The following is a 17993-nucleotide window of genomic DNA, read 5'->3' as shown; positions in this document are numbered from 1 at the left end:
TCCTTTTGGGTGTTTGTATCCTTCTCAGTCAACAAAGATGTGGGGGTCTGGAAGGTTGAATTGTTTCTCTGGGAGGTTGTGGGGTTTTTTGGTGGGGAGAGAGGCTGGTTTGGGTTACACTTTATGTGTGACATCAGCACTGTGAGACCAGAATGGCAAAGTGCTGTCCCAGAGGGGTTGGGAAATGCTGCTGCTGCACTGAGTGAAAGGAAGCAGAGCTGCAAAAGGAAGGCAGGCTATGGAATTGCATATAGATGACCCTAATAGATTACCCTTCACACTTACAAAGGTGCTTGGGTACTATGCAAATGACCACAGTCTATTTTAATTTTAAGATAATATAGCTTGATTGACCATGCTGAGAAAATGGCAGTGTGTTTAAACAGCAATAGTTTTGATGTTTTCTTCCGTGGTGGATTAAGCAGGGGAAGCCACGTGTAGTGAATTCAGTTCCATCATAATCTGCGTATGACGTGATAAATGGGTCTTTGTCAACCCCACCAGCACTGGTTGCATGCATCACATTTAATGGGCTTTCTGTTTGGAAGCTTCTTGGGTGGTGAAAATGGAAAATAATCTACACAAGCTTTTCCCTTCAGCCCCATGGAGAACATTAAATACCATCCCCATGGAGAGAATTGAGGCAATAAGTGTCAAAGATACTTGAGCACCTTTTCTAGTTTTGTAATTCTCCATGGCTTTTTCAGAACAGAAATAGCGGTAGAATGTGATATTTTGGCTCACTGAAGGGAGAGAGGGGTTTTTAATTAGAGGCCATTTTCTGAAACTGGAAGAACTAAAAATATGTATTTAAATGTTGCACAAGGGTGGAAGTAGAGGATGCAGAGAGATAAAGCTGTGATAGGGACAAAAGGCTACTAGAAAACTTGAGTGATTTTAGAATTAAATTAGTCTACTTGCTACGTTAGCCTTTAATACTATATTCCCACCTCCGACTGCAGGAACACAGCTTGAGGGGTATTAATTAGGAAGATGAAGCAGATGAAATAGGCAATGTAATGTATACATGCAATGTGAAGAAGAGTAAATACACTTTTCATCTCAATAGTCAGAATAAGAACTGTATTAAACGGGGCTGAAATTTTATTGCAAGTGGATTTCTTTTATTTTCTAACATTACTGTGTAATTGGCCTCCTTATTAGTGGGTATTAAAAGACCACTATCATTACAGAAACATCTTTCACCAATTATATTTAGGTTGTGTTTTAGCTAGCAGTGACCTCCTCTTTATGTGAAAAATGGCAATCCCCAGAGGAACAGACTTACTGAGGTGATTCCAATCTGCTGGGAAACCTTGTGCACACACTATTTGCATCTCATGACCTGCGTGCAATGTGCCTGTACTGTATTGATTTGTGCTTGTTTACAGGCCATTCAAGCAAAAAGCAAGTAGAATTCAGGTGGCTAAAAACTTGCTCTGCTGGTAGCAGTTTCCTGCCTCGCTGCGCTCTGGGATATTCTGGCCTTGCTGCAATGCGTTGCTGGACAGCCATGGATTTGTCAGTTGTACCTATGTCTTTTTTAACATTTGCATTAGTTCTAAGCATAGATGATCATGGTTTACAGAAAATCACGGACGATCACTGGGCTGAAAAAGCTTACGTGATATAGAATAGGTCATGAGTGATTGTTTAAGAATAAAAATTCCTGTCATCTCTTTTCAGAATTGGAGAGAAGTGGGAAGTCTTCAGTATTACGTAGTGTGACCAATACAACTGACACATTTGTTTGAAACACATGTGATGCTTAGTCTGAATTGAGAGATACAAATACATTATTCCGATGTGTTAGCAGGCAAATAAGAAAAGGTTTTAGTACCTTCATTAATTCTATGCATGAGATTTAAAAATGTCGTAATAATTCTGGATCAACCCACTTAGGCTATAACCTGATGCTTCAGACTGTTGCTTAGGGAAGTGTGAGGCCAGTGCTGCTTTACCTTACTGATCCTTTCTTGCCTTTTTTAACAAGATGGCAATCAAGTAAGTAAAGATGCGCGTGGAAAGCATATTACAAATGCATCGTCAACCTAAATTCTGTGGTTCACAGAATCTGTGTATGGAGCTATTTAGGGTCTTCTGAAAATGTTTTTTTAGTAGGTTTTAAAGCATTAAGAATATCCAGCAATATTGGAGAGCAATGGTGACCCAAACTCTGTGGCTAATAATGTTGCGCATATTTATTTCGGTGAATGTTGAATGTATTCATACAGGATGTCAACTCAACTGACCAAATCTCTTTTGAAGTCTGAAAAAGGATGTATGGCGTTGTTCTGATAGGGCCCTCAGATACAGACTTTTTTCCCAATACAGCTTAGGGTTAATTTTAATTAAAACATTCCATATAACCTTCTAGATTAAGAACCAAATTTGAGTCTTACTGAACACAGTAGGCTTGCAAGAAAACAACTGCAGCTAAAGACCTTCCATGACTCTGACAGTCTCTTTCCTCATCTGAAGCAACTTACAAAACTGCATTTTCTGATTAGTCACTTGGTTCAAGTAAGGTAATGTTAGTGCAATGCTTTTGATGTGTCCGAAGTATTGTCACATGAGATATTATTACTTCATATTTTACCTTGCAATACCTTTGGATATTTCTGATTGAATTAAAGACCTAAGATAGACACTGTCAGGGCTGTGTCTTAGCTGTTTAAGGAGGATTTTCGTCCTCTTCGGGAGGAGAGAAAACTTCAGTGAGTGAAACTGGAAATGTTTGGCTCTCCTTCTGTAAGAGAAAATGTTGCACACGACTATTGATAGTCTCCACATTTCAGTTGCTCAAACTAGAAAGCATGGATGGAAAATGACTAAATACGCTTTCTTTAAAGTATCAGTGTATCTTCAACCGAGGTATTTAGTGACGAATTTGAGTTGGAAAATGTGGTTTATTTTGTATGTCCTGCGTTGACTTGCCTTGTGGCAAAGGGCATGTGAGATATTATTTATCCTTCTCCCAGCACACATGACCCAAATGTATATGGTGCAGAAGAAATGAAAATGCAAGACAGAAATGATGTTTTCTGCCTAGAATTTTATAGCCCTGCTAAGATGATGAGAAAAGGGGTTTAGAAATTCTATGTAAGTTTTGTGCTTTTGAAAGAAGACTTTTCCATCATCCTGACAAACAAGTTATGCTTTTAGGAAGGCATTACCAACCTTTCCCAAACACCCAATGCCTTGGTGAGTCGAGGAGGTACCTTCTTTCCAGAAGCTGCCTAGACAATTTGGTTGTGTGATTGCTGTTGCTTGGAAAGGCAAAGTCAGTCCCTTCATTATCTTCACTATTGTCTCTTTCAGACACGAAGATTAACGTTTACCATGCTGAGATTCGGGCAGCACCTCATCAAGCCCTCTGTGGTCTTCCTGAAGACTGAGCTGTCCTTTGCTCTGGTGAACCGAAGGCCGGTGGTCCCGGGACGTATCCTTTTGAGCAGTGCCTCGAGGGTTGGGTACCTGTGCCCTCCAGGAAGAGCAGGAGGAGCTTGGTGTGCTTCGGCGGCGAGGTAGGATGCTGCACAGGGTTATTCGGAACACAGGCATTGGAAGGTAACACGCTTGAGTGGTGTTGCAGAACTGCTGAAAATGGTTGCTTGGCAACTGTGACCTTAGAGGTGAATTTCTATTGACCTTTTCACCATGGAAGATGTATAAACAACCAGGTGCCACTAAAGGCATTTTAAAGTGCATCCGAGGTGATACTGTTTAAATTTCGTATTATGCTAAATAACACATCCCACTTCCCTTTTAATAATGTCACTTATTTTTAGATGTGGTAACTTCTTTAGGGAGCATTTACAACTTCTAGTTAAATATACACAGTTTGTCAAACAGCAGCAGAATCCTGTATGAAGACTGTTAACTTTTTTGGGACAGATTGCTTTGATTAATTTAGGTAGAAATGGATTAAATAAACCATCTGTATAGCAAATTTCCTGAGATAAAAATGAAGTTCCATGTTGAAAGTAAAGTTCTCAGCTTAGAAAGTGTATAGGAACTTGATTCTGCAAGATGTGTATCTCCTGAGTGTATTTTGTAGTGTGGCGTATTATATTCTAGTCAAAACTGCTGCTGCATAACTTGTGCCTGTTTCGGTGGCTGGAGGTGGAATTTTTCAGAAATACTCAAGATGTTCACTTCATTTCCATAGAGGTCCGCGGTAAAATATTAGTCAGAACTCAGGCAATGCCTGAATGTTTTTGGGGAAAAGAAGAAAGTCGTCTGGAGCTTATTGAAATCTTTTTTTTTCTCTGTAGCTTTGTTTCTCTCATAATTTAATGTAGGTTTTAAAATTTGGTGACCTTTAATATATATACATTTTTAAACCCATAAATGTGTTTCTTGTGAAATATGGAATCTTCCTTTCTTCCTGTTGCTTCTGCACTTTATAATCATTCAGTATAGAACTTCTTTCTACCCCTGCTTTGAATGGTGTCTGTTTGTACTACAAGTCAGATCATTTGATTATTAAATATGTGGCAAAGATGCATAGACTTCGTAGAAACTTTAAAGATGTTACTGTCTCACCAGTGTATTTCAATGAATTGAATGGACAGTTCTTCTCAACTTCAGTTTCTGAAGAATCTGATGTGAATCAATGTGATTTACAGATTTCTTATCAGAAAGACCCCACCACAACCCACTTTCAAAGCTGTCTAGACAGTGTCATATCAGTGACTGTGAGATGCAGAGCTTGGAACTGCCTGAGCAGTATGTAGGCTTATGCATTGTCCAGATCAGAGGGTAAATAAAATGTTATCTGTGCTGTGTAGGGAAGTTTTAAAAACAGTGAAATTTTATTTCTTTAATTAATAGTGAACAATTGCATCTTTTGTTAAAAATAAAGAACGGTTGCTTCGGATGAAAGCTACTTGTTCTAAAGTTTTGTGAGCACTTGGTAATGACAATTTAAGGAACCTATAAAACTTAATTATTACAGGCTTCTTTCCTTCTTAAATAATTAAAGATTATAATCTCTAGTTGTGTAGTTATTGCACACTGTTTGGCAGATACATTTATTTGCTCAGGTTTAGCTTTGTTATCCCATAATGAGTATTGCAGCATATTTTATGGTGTCACACTGTTTTAATAGCTCATGTGTTGTAATATATTAATGTAGTCTTTGTTTCTCCATTGAATAAATGTCCAGGTAATAAAACCTCTTCCCTTTCTCATTACAATAAGAAAAAATTAGCAAAGATCTTGATGCAAATGCTAGAATATGGTATTTAAAATAGAGCAATTTGTAGTTGTAAGCCTTTAAAATGTCTGTATAATGCAGCATTCATCTAAAGACCTGGCAGTAACAAGTGTATTTTCTTTGTTTTATTGCAGTAATTTTATCTGCTTTGTCTTTGGCACATTTGTGACATTCCTTTTCATTTTGACTTTTTTTTTTTCCCTTTAGTAGAAATAAAATATTAATGTGTGTGAATTAGAGAGACAAGGAAATCAGTTTGAAAGCCAGCTCACTCCAGGTGGTGGCTTTAATTAACTAGTAAGGTTGAAATTCCATCTTGAAACAGAACGTAGGATTGAGGTTGTGAATTTGCTGTAATAGTTTTAAAATAAAGCTGTGCTCTTGGAAAAAATCAGTCAAAATGGTCCTGTAGAGTTCAGTGTTTCTGATTTGAGCAATGTCAAACCATGGTGATTCAGGTAACACATTACAAAGCTTTGTTTATTTCCAGCTGCCAATCTTCTGAATTCTGCTTGATGCTTAAAAGTCAAACTGTGCTGAGAGTAACCAAGAGTAGGAATAGCAAGAACATGGTATTCATGGTAAGGAAAGAGTTCTTCTATTCCTGGAGAGAGCTGCCTCGTTTGCCCCAACATTAGACTTCTGTCTAAGCGGTATGCAGTAGTTCATGGACTCAGGAACCTGTTCATAATAGGATCCCTTTTAGGGATTACTACAGATTCTTGAATAGGAAGTAACTGGGATTTTGCTGCTGAGTAAGAGATACCTGACACTATGCTGGAATCTCTACTGTGTAAGCTAAAATATGCTCATGTGCTTGGCAATAGTAGTAAACTCATTCACCTCTTTTGGCACAACCAAATGGAGAGGGAGGGCTATACGCTTATAGAGGTACCAGTAATGTTTTCAATGAAAAGTAGAGGCCCTGTTGCCTCTAGGTTGTGTTATCTTGCTGCTCTGCAAAGGACTTGTGAAAGAAGTCATTTGTGGCTCCCTTGAGCAACTGTGTGGTTGTTTTAGAGGAGTGGCTGTTCAACTGCCGGAATAGTGCAGGGATGTGTCTACAGTCGGCAAATACATTGTTTCTGTCACACAAAATAGACAAAATGAACTGAATCGGCTCTAGCAAACAGCGTGAGCTAAGCTTCTACTAAAAGAACTTAAATTATTTCATTCAGATCTTTTTGCTTCCATAGTTCAGAACAGAACTTTAGTGTGTTCTTAAAGAAAACCCATCTGCTCCTTGGCATGGACTTTTAGCTTTCTAATATGAGAACAAGTACTTTGTGAATGACCTACCATTTTATTCATATTTTCCTAGCCATATGCCATAGCTTTGCATGATTTTGCGCGTATCTTCAATAAATATGAGCTAGTTTATTATCACTTCCTTTCTCATTGCATTGTGTGGGGTACTTCTTTCATCTTGTGTTAAACATGAAAAATGAATTTGAACATTAGGAGCATCTATTTGGGGACTAGGACTTTTTAATTATAAATAAAATGATTCATTTGTTATGTCCTGTTTTTCTTCAGTAGACTAAGTATTGATCTTTGGGTTTGTGTTCAGGATGCCATAAGAAGAACTAGCGCTGAAGGAGCACAGCAACATTTGTAAATTGATTGAATGCACTACGTAATGACAAACATCAGATCTATGGCACTACTATATTATATAAAGCATTTTTCATCAGTTTATTGAATTGGCTATGAAAAAAACCTAGGTTTTCCAGCTGGGAAGAATGAGCTGAGTGTTATCAGGACCAAGCAATTGTATAGAAATTTCTGATGAACACGTTGGTTCCTTCAGTAATTATACATGTATGTGCGTATACTACATTAGAATAAACACTTTACAATAGCTTTTCATCTGGGATTGATTACAAAAAGGTTTGTCCATTTAAAGGGGGAAACAAAAAAGACACCATTTAAGTGTTATATACTGAAATTTGCTGGATCATTTGGTATTGCTATTTCCATAGAATCTAATGTTTCCCTCCAGAAAGTATTCTGATTGAGAAGATTAGACCATATATAAAACCCCAAAGCATGTAATATTGTCTGGCAACTTCATCACTGTATGAAGTTAATAGTCATTATTTGTGGCCGAGACAGTGTGCTCTGAGTTACTGCAACTTGTTCCTTCTATTAATGAGTAGAGCAAAACATTAGTTGAACCAGATGCTCCTTCATGGCCTTGATAACAGCCTACACTGCAGTGTCTTGTGCTGGGATGGGATCCAGGGTCAGAAGTGTAAGAACAGCATCTGCTTTGTTGTATGGATTGTCCATCATATGCTGCCAGAATTGCTGTATCGCTTGAGACTGACACCTTCTGTATTGTCACAGACATTGCCACAAGACTTTTCTTAAAAGATTTGCAGTTAGAAGGAAATAATCCTTTTGATTAGCTTTATTTGTTAATATATTTTAAAAGGATGTTTGTAATTTAGTACAGTCCTGACAGAATTGCCATTGAATATGCTCTGGAAATAACAGTAGTATTCTCTCACAAGTTTAGTTGAAAACCATGGTCTTTAGCATCTATATGAGATTTTAATTCTTCATAAAGTTAGAGCTGCTGTTTATTATGATTTAGTTAGTTTGTGCGCTGCACATTTATCACATCTGTATTTACGCTACATAATTATAAATGTTATGGTTAATATTTGCCATAAAACTAAGGTTTAGAAAATAAAATTCAGTTATTGCAGAACATATAAATTTGCATTTACATATTGCAATAATGTATGCTGCACTGTTACAACCACACATTATACGTATTGAACCCTGTGGGAAAGTATTCTTTAATGCCTGTTACAGAAGCTTCATATACATTGCTATTATCGTTAGTTTGCTGTAGCACAACACTGAGAAGCAGTCATGCTCCTGCGAGTTCTTTATCAAAGAACTAAAAATAAGGGGTTTGGTAAATATTTTGTAGCCTAAATACATTGCTGGATATAGCAAGGGAATGATGTGGAGACAGAAAATGTGGTTTGATACAATAAGGGGTGAACTTCTTATGTGAATTTCTCAAAATGTCCAGTAACTCTAATTGAAGAGAGTAGTAGGAAGAAGACGAAATACCTTTGCTGGTGTAGCAAAGACCTCCTGAATGGGAGGACAAGTATAAGTGATGGATCTTGTGTGGAAATGTGGAAGAAGTGTAGAATATATTTCTTCATCATGAGGGCAGAAGAGATTTAGACTTAATTTGTGTATTGTCAGTATTTGGTAAATTCTTTTTGAGATACCAGATGGAACGTGTTGAGCATCAGTGGAAAGGTCTCAAGGTTGTGTTTTGTTTTTTTTCCCTCGGAACCCAAATAAAGCTGTTCCATGACTCTCCCTTATATAAGCAGTTTTGATCTCTCAAGTAGGACTTACTAATGCCATAATGTTTATTTGCACAAATGAGAGTGAGGAAGAACAGTTTTATGCTTACTAATTTTTAGCTAAATGAAGCTATATTGTGGAGGGATGGGGGACTGCACCCTTGGCAGCAGCAAGCCACTTGGAAGCAGAAGCCATCATCTTCACTGTATTATTAAGCTTCCTTCTGGGACAAAGGTTCTCCTCAGACAGCCCAGACAATGACTGCTCTGCTCTGTGTGTGCAAACCACTTGAATTTAGTGATGATGGAGAGGCCAGTTAATTATATCGGAGTTGGAGTACTTTTGTTTGCAGTCTGCAAACAAAGGGATGATGTTTGACTCGCATTAAGAAATGCTGCTTCTGAAGATAATAGATTCAGAGCTCTGTGTACAAGCGCTTGGCTATCAGTCTTTTATTTGTGGGGAATCGAGTTCAGCTGTATCTTTTGGACAGATAAATAAACTTTCAACTGTAAATAAACTTTTCAACTCTTCAAATCTTGTCTTCCTTGAAGGGTGCTCACTGGTGAAGGAGAATGTACTTCGCTGTAAGGGTTTACCTATTCTGTTCGCAGTGTTGCAGTTGCATTATTATAACGGTGTTGATGAAAATCCCATTCTAAGTGCTTTTTGCCAGTATTTTAAATACAGAGGAAAAAGAGAAAGTAATAAAATCAAAAGTATTTTTTGCTGATTTGCAAATGAAGTAAATTACCAATTAAATTACTCATTCACATGCATTCAGCAGATCAGTCATAAGAATTTTTCCGACTGTAGCACAACCTACATTGGAAGAAGTATTAAAACAGCTGTCCTAAGGCCACATCCAGGACAGACAGCTCTTAGGCTGGAGACTGGTGCGTCTTAGCAAATGCCATGGAGGGATGAGCCTTCATGAGGGCTGAACACTCTTATTAGTGATGTGTTCAAATGACCTTCAAGCCGACTTGTATGGGGAGTAGTGAGATATTTGGAAAGTGGGCTTTTGAGCTGTGTATCGTAATAGGTTGGATCTGTGCAGTTTAATTTCTGGGCTACCTTGCTAACACATGCTGAGATCCAGCTAAAAAATTCCAATTCCATTTTTGTCATTGACTTACAGCTATGGTTTTACAGTAACTGACTTAAGTGAATTTACTTTGAGGTTCCTGCCATTGGGGTGACAAAGGTACCTGGAAAAATGATTTTACCCAGTCATATTTAGCATAGTTAGAAACCTGTTTACTGAGAAAAGCCTCATCTTAAGTAGCTGGAAGAAGTCAAGTTTAAAAGACAAGAGCAAATCTGTGTACAAGGAAGTAAAATTAAGAGGTAGCAAACTGTTGTGTGGGAAATGATGGGGAAACTGAAGTGGGATTCAGAAAAGGTAAAATGAGTGTTTCCTTTGAAGTTTAACATAGTAACTGTCATTCTTGTTTAAAAACCAGTGAAGCCCTGTTTATACATAATGAATATGTTTAGTCCAGCAGTTCTGGTCTAGCAGAGAGCAAACTTGCAATTGGTGTGGTTATTGAACAAACCTTTAATTTTATCCTTTGTATCACATCAGTAAACGCCAGACAAACTTAATAGCCATGAATGGCCAATAGATAACAAATAGAAAGAAGGTGTTTGCCGCCCTTGCGGTTTTACCACTGCATTACCTGCCTCAGTAGCAGACAGCCATGTGCTTCCATTCAGGTACCAATCGCAATTAACTTGATAACAGAAGGGAGAAAGAATAATATTTTCCCTCTCAGTACATAACTGGATTTAAATTCACCTTCTTTAATTCTTTTAAGTAATTTCTGGCTAATGAAGATGACAGTTACAAGCCATTCCTGTTGCAGTTTGTGCATGTCTAGGACCTTTTGTTCTCAGCAGAGCCATCAGGATGTGATATGCAGCACACACAGAGTTAACTGAGTCTGGGCAAGGTGTCGCATGGTTTGCTCTTACGGCAGAATATAATTAAAAAAGATGATTGGAATACATGGTTATTCATAATAGATGTGACTGAATTACCATAAGTAATGCAATACATGCAAAATCTCCATTTGTAATTAAAATAGATTTGCTGGAAAGTCAATTGGAAATTTCATTTATTGCTTATTGTTTCTAGCATATTGGAATATTTTGAGCTATTCAGTGTAATACAACTGTGTGTGTTCTTCCAGTACATATTTTCGAGAGGCATCTGCCATGAATTGCCTGTTGCAGCTCCTAGGAGGAAAGCTAGCGACAAAATGTTAAAGTGTCATCTCATCTGTTTGCTGTGGAAAGCCTAATATATAGCATTTTTCTGTTGAAACCTACATTAATATACCTTGATGTACCATAGTATAAAGAAGATATTTCATGATTTCACAAGTAATCATCTTGTACTCCTTATACTCAAACGATTTCTATTGTCATTTAACCCTCGTCAACAGCTGAGCCTCACAAAGCCGCTCACTCACTTGCCCCAGTGAGATGGGGGAGAGAATTCAAAGGGTTAAATGAGTAAAAGGTTGAGATAAAGGCAGTTTAATGGGTGAAGCAACATGAAGACTTTTTTAACTGCTTCCCAACAGCAGACAGATGTTCAGGCAGCTTCAGGAAAGCAGGGCTCTGTCCTGTGGTTAATTGGGAAAACAAATGCTATTAACTCCAAACATGCCCCCCTTCCTCTTTCTTCTTCCCAGCTTTATACCCTGAGCATGACCCCATATGGTCTGGAATGTCCCTGGGATCAGTCAGGGTCAGCTGTCCTGGCTGTGTCCCCTCCCAACTCCTTGTGCACCCCAGCCTCCTTGCTGATGGGGCAGTGTGAGGAGCAGAGAAGTAAGCTCTGCCCAGCAGTAACACATTCACTCTATCCCAGACAAAACCAGTGCAAACTGCAACAGCAAAGGGAGGAAAAGGTCATTCCATGCACGTGAAAAATAAGCAGGAATGCACTCTAATCATACCAAAGGAATAGTAGTATATTGTGGTGTCATCCTGGTACCTTCTTCAGGGCATAGAGTGTGATAAATGCCATAGCCTAATCTCTTCAGATTACCTGGTGTAGATGTAAATCCTGTGAGGGTAAATCCAATTTACTGTATTCCCCCAATGAGTGCAGACACAGACGTCTGAAGAGAGTCCAGTCACCAATACGGATTTCTGCAGGGGCAACCAAGGCAAAGCTGTTCTCAAATGGAGTATTTGAGCACAACTGCTTTACTCTGAAGCAGTATCAGACTTCTGAATACCTGGGCAAAATAACAGAGTTTTGAGATGCAAGGCCCCAGCTCTGTTGGGCTTCACCTTTTCTGGCATCTCTGATTATTTTTAGGTAGGACAGAGCAAGGTAATTGGGTAAATAACGTTTTAGTAAGTTGTCTTGTGTCAAGTTAGATAAGAACATAGCAGACAATGGAGGCTTTGTTGTAAAATGAGGCTGTGATAGGAAATGGAGTGCATAATTCATAGATACAGATGTGTTTCACTTTAGCACTTATGCCATATTTAGGTTACTGAAGTGGCACAAGGGTGTACAGTCTGTTAATCATTTGGTTTACTTTTTGCTGTTCCTTGTAACCTGCTGACTTCTACTGTTTCTGATCAAAACACATAAACCTCAGCACTCTCAGAGCGAGCTCTCTTGAGCAGATATTTGTGCAATAAAAGTTGAAAATTCCTTTACAGATCCTCTTCAGTTTACCGTCATAGCACATTCAAATGAGTGACCTCTCTACAGGACCTGCTGAAGAGCAGTTAGTTTTAGTTCAGGATTTGTTACCTTTAACAGTTACTAACTAGAAATGCACTGAGATGATCTCATTGCTGTTTGTTTCATGAAACTGGAAATTGTGTGTGACAAGTATGAGTTTAAATAGGTGAATTTGGAAATCCTGCTTCTCATGCAGTCTGGTCTGATGAACTTCAAGGTTTTGCTCTGATTCGTATGTAAAAGTGTAGCTAGTTATGAATGTATTTTACAAATGTGTCACTGTGTCTGTATTTCTTTTTGTGTCACTCCCAGGTAGAATTTGCCTGGTTGCAGGGAAAGAATACGTGACATAGATTATACATTGATGTTATGCCATAAAAATTAACATTACCAGAATTCAGGCACTGCAATTGAGTCATTGTAAGCACACATGAGTGAATTTAACTTTGCCCTTAGCTAAGGTGCTGTCCATAGGGGATCATTTTATATTGCCTACAAAATACCAGAGTAAAGAAGATAATGTGATTTGATGATTGTGTTTTGTCACGATTGAAAAGGCGCAGAGAGATGCTCTATTTGTCTTTTTAAATAAGGGAAGTTGAATAATGATTTTCATCTGGTCTGTCAGAGGATTCAGCAGCAATAACTATCTTCCATCTCATTACTTCGCCTTCCCTTTTGAAACTTCTTAATCTTGGCAAGAAAAATTGTCAACTGCTGTAGATTTCAAGTGTTTGTTGTGCCCATTTACTGCACAACTTAAGGACGCATATATACTTCAAAAATCTCTCCTCTGAATTGGTGGGTTTGTGAGGAGATGACTGTTCTCAATTATCATAGAGACCTCCTCTGGTCGTTACCCCTGCAGGTCTGAGGAGAAAAGAAAATGGCTTACCTAACCTAACTATGTTTTTAATTCATGTGGCTGTTTAAAATGGTGGTTAAAGGGTTTTTTAAGGCCTATTTATTTGGTGGCTTAGGTTTTCAAGGCCATTGCTGAGACTCCTGTAGTAATTGTTTCCACTTGCAGATGGGGGGAGGCCAGTTTCAGTAACCTCAGGAAGATCAGTATTTGTCCTTCTTGAAGCAAGGTGTGTTTTCTTGTTATTCTTTACACTGGACCAGTTGGTCAGTATTCACAGATTGTTGTCCATTTCTATCCACAAGGAAAAGCAGAAGATAGATTAAGAGTAAGATAATCTTAAATCTAAGGAATTTGACAGTATTTTCCAGTTGGAATCCAGATATTTGGGAAACATGATCTTTAAAAACATGTATTTAAAACAAAAAGATGCCAGTACAAATACTGGCCAGAAAAGGAAGAGAAACAATGTGGAGGTAAAATAATGTGTTCTGGTTTTCTTGTGAGAGGCAGTGGGTGTTTGACTTCTCTTACTGTTGTAGGGCTGAGAAGGTTCCCCCACGCGTGCCTTGCCGCATAGTGTTGGAGTGCAGTGAAAGCCAGCACACTCATATACCCAAATGTTATTCCAAAACTTGAATCTAATTTATGTTCGTTGTCAGTTGAGCCACTGCACTTTGCAAAGCCTCTGTTGCCAGAGCCACAGAATTCTGAATATCTGTTTAAGGTCCTTTGTGACTTCCTAATTATATTTTCTGACAGTCCTGCTTTGATCAGTACAATAATGAAACAGAAAACTTTGAAAATGAGTTTTAATATAAACATATAATATATGCAACACAGTGATAAACCTTGAAAAACTGCCAGTCGCACTAATTAAATATCATTACCTTTAGTTACTACTGGATTGTCTGTATTTTGTTAAGTAAGGCGTAAGTGTGCTACATATACTGGAAGCAATTCAATTTGCCCAATTAGCAAAGTTTAAGTCTGATTTCAGAGGCATGCTTCGTCTTATGATATTAGTTGTTTTGTGCCTCTTGATGTAAAACTCTTAGCCTTAAGATGTTTTTCCTTTTTGTATTGAGACTTAATGTAACTCCGAAACTTTCTATGCAGATTCAGTCAAAAATTAAGTTTAAAATATCCATCCTGTAGAAAGAAAAAGGCAGTTGTCACCTTTCCGGCATGCTCCTTAGAATTAGTTGTGCTAGGGAATGCTGAGGGTGTAACATTCTGTGCTATTTTCCATTGATGCCTTCAGTCTGCTCCCTTAGAAGCCTGTGCCCAAGGCCTGGCCTTCACCACTGTGAAGGATGTGATGGTGCATTTGGCACTGAGAAAAAGAAGTAGAAAAGTCATTATCTGGGTTCAACTCTGCAGATGACAGTGTAGCTCAGCTCACTTGAGAATATAAAAATACCTCAAATGATGGACATTTGGAAGTAGTTTCCAAAACCTGGAAAATGTCTTTTACTGAAGCCATAGAAACAGTAAAGAATAACTCCCAAACTAGAAGGCTGTTACTGCTTATTTCCCGGTTCCTTCCAATACCTTTTGGTAGCTATGAGGGATTTAAAATCATGAAAGAACAGGTAATCTGAAGGAAAGCAATATTTTATCCTGTTGTTCAGAAAACAAAGATAGATAGCTTAGTGAAAGAAAGATAACTGAACCTTCAATAAACTCTTTTGATTATCTAGGTCTATACGATGGCAGTCATTAACCCAATTAGCATGTCTGAATTTATTCTCTGTAACTGTATTGTTTTGGTTGTTTCAACTAAATTTCTGTAAATTAGAGGTGCCAACATAGATATATTGCTCTATAAGTGAGGCTAAGCTAATATGGAGAAGGAAACCTTATTATTTACTCAGGTTGTGTTCAACAGAATTCTTGCAAAACAAAATGATTCAAACAAAATCATCTAAGAATAAGCAACATTAATTGCTTTTTGGAACTGATTGAAATCAGATTTCAAATCTGATTTCCACCTATGTAGTCATCAAACCTTGTGAATGCACTGTGGCAAGTTTGAGGGGAGAGGAGAGGTAGTTTAGTGTTTGGTTGCTTTTTCTCCAGTTTCATTCATGACTGAGTTGATTTTGATTGCTGAAGATCACATTTCCCATCAGTGGTACAAGCTAGATAAAGAACTGAAGAACACACCTACTGTCTGCTGTAATCTAATGAATTTGCTGTGTTTCCCATACTTAAAATACTCTAATGAATCAAATCTTGTAAAAAGATTGGTCAGGTCCATTAATATTAGACTTGAAGACTCATTTAGGAAGGAGCAATTTGTCTAAGAGTTGCATTTTAATAAGCCTTCTGTAAGCTGGTAAACTACATTAATCCAACAAAGGTCTTGTCTCTATTTGTGCTTTTTTGTGGATTTAAAACATTTTTCTCCTTGTATTTATCTTTCCGTTTCTCTGCCTATTGTGTGTGTCTCGGAAGGTTGTGGTTGAGTGGAGATGCTCAGTACAATCACAAAAGTCTACTTAAATCAATGCCTATTTTCTGATGGCCACTTAATGACTGTCTTAGAACCCCTTGTTGTTTTTATTTTTCTTGTCAAGGAAAATGGTTTTGATGGGAGGGAAAAAATAAGCTGTATTCATGCAAATCAAGTCTTTTAGATTACTTGCCACAGTAGTTTGTTAGTGAATATTTACACTGATAACCTGGGGAGAGCTTAATGCTTTGGAATATTAGGTATTAATGAAATAGTATTCTTTTAATGCCACAGTTGAATATACTTCTTCCTTTTTTTCTTACGATGCTTTTGATCCACCACAGCAGGTTTTCAATTGTGTTGAGATCATAGAATCATAGAATAGTTAGGGTTGGAAAGGATCTTAAGATCATCCTGTTCCAACCCCCCTGCCATGGTCAGGGACACCTCACACTAAACCATGTCACCCAAGGCTCTGTCCAACCTGGCCTTGAACACCACCACGGATGGAGCATTCACAACCTCCCTGGGCAACCCATTCCAGTGCCTCACCACCCTCACAGTAAAGAATTTCTTCCTTAGATCCAATCTAAACTTGCCCTGTTTAAGTTTGAACCTGTTACCCCTTGTCCTGTCACTACAGTCCCTGATGAAGAGTCCATCCCCAGCATCCTTGTAGGCCCCCTTCAGATACTGGAAGGCTGCTCTGAGGTCTCCACGCAGCCTTCTCTTCTCCAGGCTGAACAGCCCCAACTTTCTCAGCCTGTCTTCATACGGGAGGTGCTCCAGCCCCTGATCATCCTCGTGGCCCTCCTCTGGACTTGTTCCAACAGTTCCATGTCCTTTTGATGTTGAGGACACCAGAACTGCACACAATGCTCCAAGTGAGGTCTCACGAGAGCAGAGCAGAGGGGCAGGATCACCTCCTTCGACCTGCTGGTCCCGCTCCTCTTGATGCAGCCCAGGATACGGTTGCTTTCTGGGCTGCGAGCGCACACTGCAGCCGGCTCATGTTCATTTTCTCATGGACCAACACCCCCAAGTCCTTCTCTGCAGGGCTGCTCTGAATCTCTTCTCTGCCCAACCTGGAGCTGTGCCTGGGATTGCTCCGACCCAGGTGTAGGACCTGGCACTTGGCATGGTTAAATAATATATACTTTAAATAATATAAATAATATATAATATAAATATATTAATTATATATATAATAAATATAATATAAATAATATAAATAATGTAAAGATATACTTTAAATAATTGTTTTCAAGACAACAACATTTCTTTTCCTTTCTCCTGCCTGTTTTCTTACATAAATATTGTATTTTTGTCTTGTGTATAGATAGCTGTAGTCAACAGACAGTTTCCCATATCAGTTATAGCTCCTATATCAGTTGCAGATCTGTATTTGAGCCCTTGTTAGGATCGCTAAGAAGTAATCTGCAGTAACACAGTAGAAAATATGACAAACTATCTTAGGCTGTGAAGAACGTTGTATTTAGGTGCATCAAGTAAACTCATCTTTACATTAGTATTTGATAGAGCTGAAAAATTATTGTTTGAATTTCCAGTATATATAATTGTCACATATGAATATTCAAAATCATGATCCTTCTTTTAAATGGAGATGCATCACATAGACTCTCAGACCTAAATGATATGTGCTAGTTTCATTTGGAAGTATAATTAAGGTGTATAATGTCATTTAACTGTTTAATGAACTCTGGATAATGTAATGGAATACAAATATTTGACCTTCCTGACAGTGACTGATGGATTGAAGTTGCACAGCATGATATCATTAGAATGTCAAATAACTTCATTATTCATGATTATCAGGAATTATTCAGGTGAAATGGCAAATATAATGGAAAGCTATTATTTGTGTGTGGGCTGCAGATTGACTTTCTTTGTCAGCACCAGTCTCTTGATAATACAGGGGGAAGATACTCGGATTTATCGAGCTACAAAGAATTAATGTTATAGGTTAAAGAAATGTCAATAATATCAGAAAAGTATTTTCTGTAGGTCAGGTCGTATGTTAAGTGTCTTAAGAGTAACTACTAATGATAATGTTTTAGCTTCTATTTTACTTTTACCTCTGCTAAATATTACAAATATCTAGATTACAGAAGTTTGCATCATAAAAATGCATCAATGATCACAGTTTCTTGGATGGCATTTTTGATCAGTAGAAAGGAAAAATACCACACAGTCTGTCTGCAGTAGAACTGCAATTTCACCCTCTATTCTCAGAAGCCTAAATGCAGAGTCCAGACTTTGTTCCAAGAAGTCATTGTATAGAATTTAAACTGAAATCACAACTGGGTATTTTTCCTTCACTTTTGACCCCACAGGAAGTTGATGGCCTGGGCCAGGAACTGCCAAATACTTGGGAATA

At 38.1% G+C, this 17993-nt stretch overlaps 1 protein-coding gene across 1 annotated transcript in view; it reads left to right on the top strand.

The window, feature by feature from the left end:
- Positions 1 to 3342: 3342 nt before the first annotated feature.
- FHIT (fragile histidine triad diadenosine triphosphatase) overlaps positions 3343 to 17993 on the top strand; it is a gene marked incomplete at both ends in the record, with an annotated part of 417329 nt that continues 402678 nt past the window's right edge. The window contains one exon of the mRNA XM_080625672.1: positions 3343 to 3442. Coding sequence (XP_080481798.1) covers positions 3343 to 3442 — 100 coding nt within the window. The remainder of the gene's footprint in view (positions 3443 to 17993) is intronic.

The sequence above is a fragment of the Psittacula echo genome (assembly GCF_963264785.1).
Source record: "Psittacula echo genome assembly, chromosome: 9".
NCBI lineage: Eukaryota > Metazoa > Chordata > Aves > Psittaciformes > Psittacidae > Psittacula > Psittacula echo.
Note: the sequence above shows the minus strand (reverse complement) of the source record. Positions and strands in the feature narration are given on the sequence as shown.